The sequence below is a fragment of the Mytilus edulis genome, chromosome 13 (assembly GCF_963676685.1).
Source record: "Mytilus edulis chromosome 13, xbMytEdul2.2, whole genome shotgun sequence".
Lineage (NCBI taxonomy): Eukaryota > Metazoa > Mollusca > Bivalvia > Mytilida > Mytilidae > Mytilus > Mytilus edulis.
In genome coordinates, this window is record NC_092356.1 from 59387089 (window position 1) to 59401119 (window position 14031).

The 14031-nt window shown below is 32.9% G+C and overlaps 1 protein-coding gene across 1 annotated transcript; it reads left to right on the forward strand.

Moving 5' to 3' along the window:
* Positions 1-5923: 5923 nt before the first annotated feature.
* On the forward strand, positions 5924-12111 carry LOC139500442 (uncharacterized). The gene is made up of 2 exons (XM_071289180.1): positions 5924-7720; positions 11968-12111. The coding sequence occupies exons 1-2, from the start codon at positions 5924-5926 to the stop codon at positions 12109-12111; spliced, it is 1941 nt and encodes a 646-aa protein (XP_071145281.1).
* Positions 12112-14031: the final 1920 nt, after the last annotated feature.

Genomic DNA, 14031 nt, shown 5'->3' on the forward strand with positions numbered 1-14031 from the left:
TTTTTTAACACGTCTGATATGGTGCTTTTTGTCCGCAATTTGCTTTTTGTCCGCTTTTGCTTTTTGTCCGAAACTTTTGCTTTTTGTCCGAAACTTTTGCTTTTTGTCCGTTGCTTTTTGTCCGTTTTGCCTTTTGTCCGAAACTTTTGCTTTTTGTCCGAAACTTTTGCTTTTTGTCCGTTGCTTTTTGTCCGTTTTGCTTTTTGTCCGAAACTTTTGCTTTTTGTCCGAAACTTTTGCTTTTTGTCCGTTGCTTTTTGTCCGTTTTGCTTTTTGTCCGATAATTTTGCTTTTTGTCCGACACTTTTGCCTTTTGTTCATTGCTTTTTGTCAGTTTTGTTTTTTTTATCTCACCTAGCTTTCTCGTTTGAATTTTTTTACATTGTCTTATCGGGGCCTTCTATAGCTGACTATGCGGTGTGGGCTTTGCTCATTGTTGACGGTGACCTATAGTTGTAAATGTTTGTCATTGGCAATCATACCACACCTTCTTTTTTATATAAGCACTTCTCATCACTTTGAAAAAAAAATTAAACTACTGGCAAAATAAAATTACATGTGGCCCAAACCATCCTTATGGTAACTAGTTTTAAAAAATAGTACCCCTTGACACGTCCAATAATGAAGATGACCGCCATGTCTAAAAAATTTGAGCATAATGGGGGGGGGGGGGGAGGGGTTAAATGTAGATTTGGGCTTGTATCTCTGAAACTAAAGCATTTAGAGCCAATCTAACAAGGGTTAAAATGTTCATCAGGTTAGCAAAATCTTTCTGCCTAAAGTTTCAGACACATTCAACGTGTTTTCGGGTTGCTGCACTCGATCGTTTAGACAATTTCTCTTACTTGCTTACTTAAAACAAGATAGATAATAAGTTTTGTTACTAAAATAATACTTATTGTAAATACACATTTATTCACACAGTTATGACTAATTATGATAAAAAAAATGTTAATTCGTTGATATTTTCCACTTGTATCACATATTCATATGAAAAATTCTACTGTCCTGATAACCGCGACATGTAGTTCAAGATCTGATTTTATTCCTTTTTCTTTTTCAGGAGTAGTAACCCGGGATACAGTCATCTTTCTTTGATGGTACATACATACTCTATTAATAAAAAGTATACCTAACATTTTATCACATTTACGGATTAGTATTATTAAAAAGTATTTCATTTTAGTGAAGAAAACAAATAACAACTTCTTTTTTCCGCCCTACAGACTTGATCAACTTGAAAATAATCACTGTTGTTGTCTTTATTTCAAATGCTTCTTTAAGTTAGATCATAAGTAAATGTTTTTTGAGACAGAATTTTCTTATAATTTGCCATTATAAAGATTTTACTATGCTTTTTTCAAAAATAAAATAAAAAGTATGGTTCACCGCGCTGTTTTTCAAGCTATGAGTCGTTGAAAATTGCCTAAATTTGGTTAGTTTGTTCATGGAAAAACACATAAGAGTGCATAAAAAAAGTTCTATTAGATAGAATTTTGAAATAAATTGTGAGAAGATAGGTTTCGTAATATGCTTTAAGAAAATAAAAAGAAAACATGGTGTCACCGAACTTGTTTTTTTGTCACAATAAAAAATAAAAAAATTCCATTTTAGCCTAGTATAAATTTTGTACTAAAAGAGTTATCTCCCCTTAAATGGCTCTTTTGCAAAAAATGATTTTAAAAACCAAAAAGGTTGATATTTGTTAAAATATTTTGGATAATACAATAAATTAACAAGTTTTCTTTATATAAATAAACAGTCTAACCATAAAATTGCAAATCTGTTTCCAAATTTGCTGATTTGGGCAAATAACTAGACCGATTTCGTACTGTGTTTGTACAATCCAAGATGGCGGTTTACCATCAACCTACCTTAAAAGGTGTATTTTACATTTGGAAATGGCTCTTTCTACATTTAAAATATTGTACATATCTATTTCGTTAGGAAAATCAAGTAAATGCTAAGTATCTCTTTAATCACTCTCCCCCTATTTTCGAGTATGTAACTTTTTGACTGTCAATGCTGTTGTATTTCCCGAAGTATCTTCATTACTTGAATAGCCTAACACTTTTTTTTTTTTTTTTTTTTTTTTTTAAAGTAAAGGTGTACGCCATTTGGAAATAGTTGCTGTAGACATTCCGAAATTTAAAGATTTTATCTAAAAAACTAGCTACAAAATTAATGCAAATTGTGACTATATGTCACAATCGGAAAGAAGAAATTGTGTGTGTAAGCTTACTATAAACACATGCAACACACGTCGACACCATTTGCCAAAATAATAAAACAATTCAAAGGAGAACACCCAATGACATGATTGATTTTATACAAAACTGTAAACGACAAACAAATGATGTACAGAGAAAAAAACTACTAAACAACAGTGGAGTTTCTGACTTATTTGTATAATAGTCATATATGATATTTAGCGCGGTAAACATTTTTAGATTTTCCATATTATTTGATTTGATCAATTTCCAAACCATTATGCTGTTTCGATGATGTTCGTCTGAATCTTTGAATATCCTTTGTATTCAACAAATTGCAGAAGGTACACCATTACTAACATATTTGAGGATGACAGCCTAACTTACAACTAGTAGTAAGAATGAATAAACGTGTTGTCTATATAACACTATCTATAATGTTGTCTGTTGTGTAAAAAAAGTACAACACTTAATAATTCCAACCTCGCACACGTACAAATATCCTTATATATTGCCTTCTATACTTTTCCTGTTTATATCTCCTAAATTACTTTTTTCTATTTCTTCATTTTTTTTTACTCATCTACCAATTATGTTTATTTTGATTTAACATTGTATCCACATAAATGTACATATGAACGCTAATATTTTAATATATACTCATTATGGTATCATATATAAGAGAGAGGAGGAATTTCCCAAAGAGGTTATAACACTAAAACAGGTTGAAACCAATCAACAAAGCCACAGTCAAAATAAAAAAAATACACACAACAGTCCTCAAACTACAACTTTAAAAAATAAAAGAAACAAGAATCCTGTAAAAACTGTGATGATTTATGGTTTTAAGGAAGGGTAAGCATTAGCGGTACCAATTTATCGCACCAGCCATATCCGCAATATATATCTCTTCAGTGATGTTAGAGACCAAAATAATGAAATAAAAAATCTGCCAGGATACATATATGTTGAATAGCTAAACAATATCGCTAATAAGGAGTCCTTCAATTGTTAAAATGAGACGTCCTTCAAATTCCTAGTATGTAAGCGCACGTCAGATACTCTTAATCAAAATGTCTAATTTTAAGGTCTTTCTATATACAAATAAGTTTCAATCGTATTCTATGTTAACCATTTCGGTCATATTTGGCGACCGATGAGTTCATCGGGATACTTTAGCTTCCAGATTTCTCATTATTAAAGGGTAGTCTAGTCTGTACTATAGTATTGGGCTGGTATAATGGGATAATTGTACACGTATAACGTTATATATATCTATAATACTAAAATTACGAGGTCCAATTTGTCAGCCGTCATCACGTAAAAACGACGAATCACAGAATTCAACTTTATATATAACTAATATAGTACAAAGGTGTAGATTAAAAATAACACCACTCCAGGCCCTTTTGTTTAATTCCACGTAATTAATATTGCCAATAATTAAGAAGTTCCGGGTCGAGTCCGATACCGATACCAATAGTATATTCACCTGTTACCTATTACCTTATCTGTACGTTCCGCATCTGCCAGGCGCACCACCAAACGGTGTATTCGGGATTAATATGCTATATACATTTCAATTTGTTAGAGGGCATGACGTAAAACAGCGAATCAAAGAATTCAACTGTTTTATAACTAATATAGGACAATGCTGTTGCTTAAAAAGTACTCCATTCTAGGAGCTTTTGTTTTCTAAATAATTAATATTACCAATAATTGATAATTTCCAGTTCGACGGGTTCAAACAAAAAGATTTGAAAGCAGAGAAAAAACTGTGTATCTTATAATCGGCATGACTTTATCAGATGACAATACTAATACTAAAATAAGGCTTGCGCAAAGTTATATACTTTAACTCAGTCACGGACCCGTAATATCACGGGTATGTTCTAGTATATTAAATATATATCTATAATACTAAAATTACGAGGTCCATTTTCTCAGCCGTCATCACGTAAACACGATGAATCAAAGAATTCAACTTTATATATTACTAATATAGTACAATGCTGTTGATTAAAAATTACACCACTCCAGACCCTTTTTTTTCCACATAATTAATATTGCCAATAATTAAGAAGTTCCGGGTCGAATCCGATACCGATACCAATAGTATATTCACCTGTTACCTATTAACTTATCTGTACGTTCTGCATCAGACAGGCGCACCACCAAACGCTGTATTTAGGATTTTGCTATATACACGGGTCGTAATCACAGGGTTGACACTACTACTGTTCCCCATTGTAGTACTTGTAGTACTTGTAGTACTTTTATCAGCATGACTTTCTAAGATGACAATACAAACAATAAAAAATCTGGACTTAAAATAAGGCGTATAAGTACAGCATGTACAATTTTCAATTTGTTGAAATGACGTAAAAAAGCGAATCAAAGAACTCAACTTTATTTATAACTCATAAAGGACAATGTTGTTGATTAAAACATACTCCTTTCCAGGCCCTTTTGTTTTCCAAATAAAATTATTAATACCAATAATTGATAAGTTCCAGGTCGACGGGTCCAAACAGAAAGATGTTGAAAGCAGAAAAAACTGTGTATCTTATAATCGACATGACTTTATCAGATGACAATACTTATAAGGCTTACGCATAGTTGTATTCTTTAATTCAGTCACAGACCCGCGAATCACAGGTTTGTTCTAGTAAATATATATTTATATATATATATATGCGTATTTACGTATCCGTATCATTTTTGTTGAGCCTTTTATATTCAACTCGTATTTCCGCTTAGCAGACGAATTTGTAAAATGTTGAAAACTCTTCTGTTTTGTTCATTGCTATGGATAGGGTTGGTATTCCACCAAAAAAATAAAGTCTGCACACTTGTAACATACCAACAGTTGCATTTACAAGAATCCATAGAACGCCTTAAATGACGAAACTTCCCTCCCCCTTTTTTCACCATTTTTTTTTTTCATTTAATAAAACAATAGTGTGTATATTGGTAATGCTATATCAGCTATAGTCGTTATTGTATTATAAAGACATTTTGATAGAACGTTTAGTCTGTCATAAGGATAAATAAGCTTGAGATATATGTTTACATCTTGACATTACAATGAACCCCCACCCCCATTTCCACATACCCATTTCCATTTCTTAAAGTCATAATACCCCGAAGTTAATGTAAACTACTAAATCCATTGTCAAGTTAACCCCTATACAAAAGAAGACATTAAAAGAGTGATAAAACTGTCAGCTTCGAGGACGTCTTTATACCCCTTTTATCCCCCTAATATACAAACACACATTTATATATAATGTGGTATGAGTGCCAATGCGACAACTCTCCATAACAGTAAACCATTATAGGTCAACCGGTACGGCCTTCCAACACGGACCATTATATAAATATATAGCATATATATATATAACTCGTCTAAACATCAGCCCAACAATGTTAGATCTGTAAATTTGCTTTCGCAAATTTTTGGTTCTTCCCTCGCCGGGATTCGAACCCATGCTACTGTGATATCGTGACACACACATATATATATATATAGCGGATGTGGTCGAGTGGTCTAGAGCGCCGGACATGAGGCTAAGCGATTGGTGCTGTAGTGTATCAAAGGTGTGAGTTCGAATCCCGCTGAGGGACGGACAAAAATTTGTCAGTATAAAATCTAACTCTAACACTGTTTGGTGTAATTTTCAGACTTATATATATATATATATATATATAACATGAATTATGATCAATATTTCAAACAACTAAGGATCACTAAACAACAACAAATTAGTACTAGACACCATCTTTCTAATTACTGTCATTATATTGACAATAATGTTATTCCTAGTGGCTTATGCATTAAAGCGCTGCCTCAAACTACCGGCAACCTGTCTGATACATTTCTTCGTAGGTGGGATCAAACTCTATTTCACTGTTCCCTCCGTCTACTCATACTCCTTAGAGAACACTGTATTGAACATCTTAAAAACCTAACACGTCAATTTGACTCCTTGTCTCAGGCTTGCAAAACAGATCTAACAGCAAGCGAATTCGAGAACATCCAAGAGCGCCTGAGCGATATAACCAACACTAAGACCGCCACTCTCCGCTCCAGACAAAGATGCAAATTTCAACGGGATGGTACTTCTTTCCCATCCATTAGTACAAAAGAAAAAAAGAATAATAAAACCAAAAACAGACATTTTAGACGTAGACCTCAAGTCCTCAGCAACAAGATCAATACCGTTGTTAATCTTTCCAGCAAGCAACTTACTGAGGACGAAACGTCATTACTATCCAGAGGCCTAAACTTTTGTCCAGTCCCTGGTCCAGTGAATGATACTAAATTGTCTGAGGAACTGGATTATTTTGCCAGGAGCCTCCGCATCAAGGAACATTTTGCATCGAAAGAGGACGATAGCACCACCTCAGATAGTGACTCTGATGACTCCAATGAATATAGATTTAGAAAGAAAAGCAACTGGGTCCCTAAACCAAGCAAAAACACCACCTTAGAATCATTTATAGACAATGTTAAAACGGATATACTTACAAATGTAAAAATAAACAATCAGACCTATGATAATTTAACACCTGATGAACGTGTGGCTTTGACAAATTTGAGAGATAATGACGACATTGTTATTAAACCTGCAGACAAAGGGAGTGCAGTTGTCGTCATGGACAAATCTAACTATGTCCAAGAGGCCATTCGCCAATTAGATGATGACCGGTTTTACAAAAAACTTAATTCGGACCCCACCCTCCAATTCAGCGAGGAAATAACAGAATGTTTAAAGGAAATGTGTGACAATAACATCATTGATATAGATACTTTCAAATATTTAAAACCTGAAAATTCAAAACCTGGGCGATTCTACCTGCTCCCTAAAATTCATAAACCTGGTAACCCAGGTAGACCAATCGTCTCAGCTAATGGTCATCCCACCGAAAAAATATCCGAATTCGTTGATTACTATCTTCGACCACATGTAGAAAACTTGCCATCATTTATTAAAGATTCTACAGATTACTTACTAAAGATGCAGGATTTAAACCCTCTACCTGCCAATACTACTCTTGTCACTATGGATGTCACCTCTCTCTATACGAATATTCCCCATGCGGATGGTATTGAAGCATGTAGAGAAGTTTGGGACTCTCGATCTCCTAAAATTCCACCTACTGATTGCTTAGTTGAAATGCTTACTATGGTCTTGAAAAAGAACAACTTCACATTCCAAGGAGAACACTATTTACAGACAAATGGCACTGCTATGGGTACAAAAATGGCTCCATCTTATGCCAATATATTCATGGGTAAATTTGAAAAGCAACTGCTGGAGTGCTCCATCGAAAAACCGCTTTCCTGGTATCGATTTATTGATGACGTTGACATGAAATGGGACAAGGGAGACCAAAAATTAGAAACTTTTATAACAAATGCTAACAATCAACACCCTACCATCAAATTCACCCATGAAACATCTAATTCCACCATAAACTTCCTTGATACATCTAGCACCCTCTCTGTAGGTATAATAAACACAGATATATACTCTAAACCGACAGATACTCATCAATACTTGTCGCCTGAAAGTTGCCATCCTCCACACTGCACGAAGAGCATTCCATACAGCCAAGCTCTCAGAATAAGGCGAATCTGCTCCTCTGAAGACACTGCAAAACAACGTCTGGGGCAGCTTAAAGGACATTTAAAAAGAAGGGGATATAAACACAAAAACATCAAAAATAGTTTTCGAAAAGCGGAATCCATCCCCAGAAGCAGTCTGCTAACTTACAAAGATAAAAAGAAAAGTAAAAGAATCCCATGTGTGCTCACCTACCATCCATGCCTGAGAAATAGTTTCAAGACCATTCGTGATCATTGGACAGCAATCGAGAAACATTCGAAGTTATCCAAAATCTTTCCTGAGCCTCCCATGATTGCCTTCAAACAACCTAACAGCCTGAGAAATATACTTGTCCGTGCTGACCTTTCCAAACCTAACCATACTGTAGGTAATTGTCAGCCTTGTGGGGACAAGCGCTGCAAGTGTTGCAACCAATTGCAGCATTCATCAACATTTCACAGTAAGACCACAGAAAAGACATACAAGATCTTTTGCAATGTCAACTGCAAAAGCTCAAACGTGATTTACGTTCTTGAGTGTCCTAGATGTGGTCTCCAATATGTTGGTGAATCTATGCAGCCATTTCACAAACGCCTCAATGGCCACAGGAGTGACCTCACAAAAAAACCGTACATTCCTGTCAGCCAACATTTCAGGTTACCAGATCACAACCTGAAAGATTTTGATCACATGAAGATCCTTGTGATCGAACAGGATTGTACATGGCAAAATAGGCAAAGAGAAAATCGGGAGAGGTTTTGGATAAAAACACTGGGTGTCCTCCATCCAGATGGAATCAATAGAAAGAAATAATTAAATTTACAGTCTAGTGTTAATATTATTATATTCAGGATTTTGGATTAAAATCAATCGACCAAAACTTACCTGTATTATTAGTGATCTATGTTTACACCTTATACATTATATCTCATTATTGTTAAAACTTTTGTCACCGAAGAAGGCCATTTGTTGAGCCGAAATATTTGCAATTATTGTATAATTTATATCATCTGTTCAGTTTTTCCATCTTTGTGCAATGATATTCAACACTTTTTAGTGTTTTGTTTTCCATCTATTTATCGGTATTGTTACACAATCTTTCAGACTCATATAATTTTTCCTGTTTGTGTAGTATTGTCAATTTTGATGATCCAATACCTATTAAGTTTACTGGTTGGTAGATTCTTATAGACTCTATATATATATATATATATATATATATATATATATATATATATATATATATATATATATATATATATATATATATATATATATATATATATATATATATCCTTTTACCGTATACTAATGAATACCCAAAAATATTAATGTGGCATTTAGACTCGGTCAACACCTTTAGAATTAGCTAGGTCCCGTTCGGTACTCTGTCATAGAGATATGCCGATGAGTACCGAATTTTGATTTGAATTGAAAATAAGCCAACGTCAACTTATAACTTCTGTCGAGACCAGAAGGACCCCGATTTCAGAAAAAAAACCATTTAAGTGGCGAATAGCCTCGGTCAACACCTTTGAAATGAACTAGGTACGATTCGGAACTTTGCCGTAAATAAGATCTTTTCAGGGATCCAGTGCCGTCTGGCCACCACAGATGTTCAAAGTTCCACCTTTACAGTTTTTTTTTCACACGAACCGCATATTGATCATTTGTAAGTTATTATCCCATGCTATTCCACATAGCCTGCCTGGCCACCACAGAGGTTTAAAGTTGACTTCATAGCGAATTTTCAATATTTTCCATTCATTCGGTACTCATCGGTATATCCATACGGCAAAGTTAAAACTCAGACCCAGCTCATTGAAAAATGTTAATCGAGGCTATTCGCCACTAAAATATATCTTTTTTAGAATCAATGCCCATCTAGCCACCACAGAGGCTCAACTTACTTAAATCTTTTTTAAACAATGATAGTCGAACTTTGATATTTTTTTTTTTCATTATCAATTCCGGCATTGTTTCTGTAATTACAAGCCCTGGATTGTCGAATGCCGCTGTCTAATTATATTTATTAATTTGTTTCTAATTTTTTTTTTTTAACGTTTGAGTCTTATGTGATTTTATCGTTTTTAGACATAAAATAATTGGCTGCTTTTTCATGTTTAGTTTTTTCACCTGAAACAAATAAAGATTCGAAGTCTGAATTAATTTCAACACATAATTAACGACAACGGAAAATTATTTTTTTTGCATTTGTATCGGACTTTCTTTAAAACCGGGACTTGCATGTATAGCCCCTTTCTTAATGAATAGCTATGGGAAAGTACTACAACGGGATGGTTTCGCATTTTTGGTGTATGAATTCTTGAAGGACGTAAAATATCGTCCGAAACATTGATAACAAGTCAAATTCTATGAAATACGCATTTGGGGTACCGTTCGAACTGATTGTTTTGGCAGTTCTTTATGACTAAGATATATTTTGCTTTACTTCTAGTGTATGGATTTATAAAATCCGAATAATTTAGTCCGAAACATTTTTATTGTTAATTTTTTGTAACAAAATCGTGAATACATGTGTGTGTGTGTGTGTGTGTCAGAAATCTACCAACATAAGTTAAAAATGTGTTGATGGGATATGAAAAGGTTTGGTTTCTACTTATGTTTTTATTTAGAATAAAATGTCAAAAACAACCATACAAAATGTCGCTCAGGTATATTTCATAACGAAATTGCATGATGGAGAATTGCAGGATAGCTTTTTGATATTAAGAGAATTGCAGGATGATAATTGCTGGGTACATGTAGCTTGATACTCGTAGGTCTAGCATATTTCTCTATATGTCCTTTAAACAAAACAAGGCATTGCTGGCTTGCCTTTCATGTATAACGAACCTCTTAAAATAAGGTTGGCAAATGCATAACTTCAATAATTCACCCTAACACATACACTGTTTAATCACTCTAAATGATCTCGACATGACTATTTTCTTTCAGATTTTTTGATATATGCAATGGTGGTACTACAGGAAATAGCATAAGACCCCCAGAAGAAGGAAGATACAAGATCCTTATAGGTACTCTTATCTGTTCCTTCAAGAATTTGTTGACCGGTCGTAACATTAATATCATGGTTTTATGGCAAGCCGTTTTACTATCTATTCGAATTTCAAGATATCTCCTACAATATATAAGATATCTTATATAATGTATAAGATATCTCCTTTAATATATAAGATATCTTAATATCATTTCATTTTTATAAGATATCTCATATATTATATTATATATCTTTAATGTGATATAAGATATCGTATACACTTTATAAGATATCTTATAAACTTTATAAGATATCTTCTAAAGTTTATATGATATCTTATAAAGTACATGAGACATCTCATAAACAATTTTTATATAAGCAATCTTCTATAATTTATAAGATATCTTATAAAGGTTATAAAATCGTTCATAGTTTATAAGATTTCTCATATAGTTTATAAGATATCTTATATAGATTATGAGATATCTTATAAAGACAATTATATAAGATATCTGATAAATTATATGAGATATCTTATAAGTTATATAAGATATCTAATAAACTATATAAAAAATCTTATAAAGTTTATGAGATATCTTTAAAACTAAATAAGATATCTCCTATAATATATGAGATATCTTATATTATATATATATAAGATATCTTTAATGTTATATAAGATATCTCCTAAAATTTAAAAGATATCTTATATAATTTACAAGACATCTTCTAAAGTTTATAAAATATCTTATAAAGTATATGAGATTTCTTATAAACAATTTTTATATAAGATATTTTATATAGTTAATAAGATATCTCATATAGTTAATAAGTTATCTTATATAGTTTATGAGATATCGTATAAAGACAATTATATAAGATATCTTATAAACTATATGAGATATCTTATAAACTATATAAGATACCTTATAAAGTTTATGAGATATCTTTAAGTACGAATTAATAGCACAACGGCTTGCCATATGGTTTAGCTAATAAAATAGTGAACTATGGTTGCAGCACTCACAATATTTGTTTTATTTTCCATAATACAAACATTCATTTCCTCTTTATATTAACAAATGCTTTTATTGGCTTTGAAGGAATTATTTAATTACATTAATTGCATCTCATAATATTATAGAAGAAGGATGGAAGATACCAAAGGGACAGTCAAACTCATAAATTGAAAAAAACTGACAACGCCCTGGCTACAAATGAAAAAGACAAACAGACAAATACTTTTTGTATCAGCACACAACGCACAACACAGAAAAATAAAGACTAAGCAACACGAACTCCACCAAAAACTAGGGATGATCGCAAGTGATACGGGAGTGTTAGCAGACTCGGCTCCACATGTGCCACCCGTCGTGTGGTTCAAGTCATTACTAAAGTCTGGTAAATAGTCTAATTCAATAGGTAACAATCGTGAAACAGGAAGAGGTTTGTAGTTACGACGCAAGGAACATGAAATGTTGCCCATCACTTATGGCTCTTGATATGAATAATAAATATTCTAATTCTTATTTATTGTTTTTACTGGACGTATTATAGTTTATAAATATATACTTATAGAAAATAATGGTATAGACTCAAGCTAACGAACAATAAGATGCAAGCTAGCGAACAATAAGTCAAGTGAATAATAAGCCAGCGAACAATGAAAAAAACCGCGCCAATTTGATCATGACCTTAAACCGAAGACCTACAATAAAACGGCACGTACTTATAAATCTGATGTCAAATAATCTGCAGTAGGGAGATGAAATGCAATTCCATTTTAACACAGACAAAGTTAATTATTTATTAGTGTATTTAATGCAACTTTTATTTTTAAACTGCATTTAAAATTCTGTTTAATTAACCCTTTCTCTTTTCACTATGATTAAAGATGGGTTTATTGCTAGTGATACAATTATATCTTCAAGCTTATATATAAGATTGAAAAGAAATCAATAATAGCTCAAACCCATTATATGCACTTTTCGTCAAAGATGTACCTAGTTCATCTAATTATTTAAAAGTAAATAGTCACTGTAGTAATGTATTTACTACATTTCGATAAGAGTGATCAGTGTAAGAGTATATAAAATTGAGAAAGGAAATGGTGAATATGTCAAAGCGACAACCACCCGACCATAGAGCAAACAACAGCCGAAGGCAACCAATGGGTCTTCAATGTAGCGAGAATTCCCGCACCTGTAGGTGTCCTTCAGCTGGCCTCTAAAATATGCATAATAGTACAGTGATAATGGACGTCATACTAAACTCCGAATTATACACAAGAAACTAAAAATTAAAATCATACAAGACTAACAAAGGCCAGAGGCTCCTGACTTGGGACAGGCGCAAAATTGCGGCGGGGTTAAACATGTTTATGAGATCTCAACCCTCCCCCTATACCTCTAGCCAATGTAGAAAAGTAAAAGAATAACAATACGCACATTAAAATTCAGTTCAAGAGAAGTCCGAGTCTGATGTCAAAAGATGTAACAAAAGAAAATAAATAAAATGACAATAATACATAAATAACAACAGACTACTAGCAGTTAACTGACATGCCAGCTCCAGACCTCAATTAAACTGATTGAAAGATTATGTCTTCATCATATGAATATCAGGTACAATCCCTCCCGTTAGGGGTTTAGTATCATACTATCATAAAATATATGAGAAGAACATAACCCGTGTCATGCCAACAACTGTTTTTTTTTTTTTTTTTTTTTTTTTTTTAGAAATAAATGTGTTTAGTTCCGATGCAAAGACCCTATCAGTGAATCAATGTTAAAGCCAAAATATGCAATCTTTAATGACCTGACAACAGTAACGTAACTATATCCCCTTTTAATAAGTCTATTTAAAGGTTTTGTTAGTTTCTGAGGAGAATACTGACATTTTTGTGCTTTATAAAGAATATTTCCATAAAATTTTGGATGTGAAATACCTGAACGTATAAGATGTCTGCATGTTGAGTTATATTTACGAATTATTTCCTTATACCGGTGATAAAATTTAGTAAATGTTTTGACCAGTTTGTGATATCGAAAACCCTGGTGTAATAATTTTTCAGTAATACATAAATTTCTCTCGCTAAAATCTAATACATTGTTACATACACGAGCGAATCGTACAAGTTGAGATATATAAACACCATAAGATGGTGACAAGGGAACGTCACCATCTAAAAATGGATAATTAACAATAG

What these genes read in the sequence shown, in the direction of transcription:
- LOC139500442 (XM_071289180.1), top strand. Translation starts at nt 5,924, where the DNA reads ATGAATTATGATCAATATTTCAAACAACTAAGGATCACTAAACAACAA. An exon ending in ATACATCTAGCACCCTCTCT is followed by an intron (nt 7,721 to 11,967) that starts GTAGGTATAATA and finishes ATAATATTATAG; the next exon opens with AAGAAGGATGGAAGATACCA.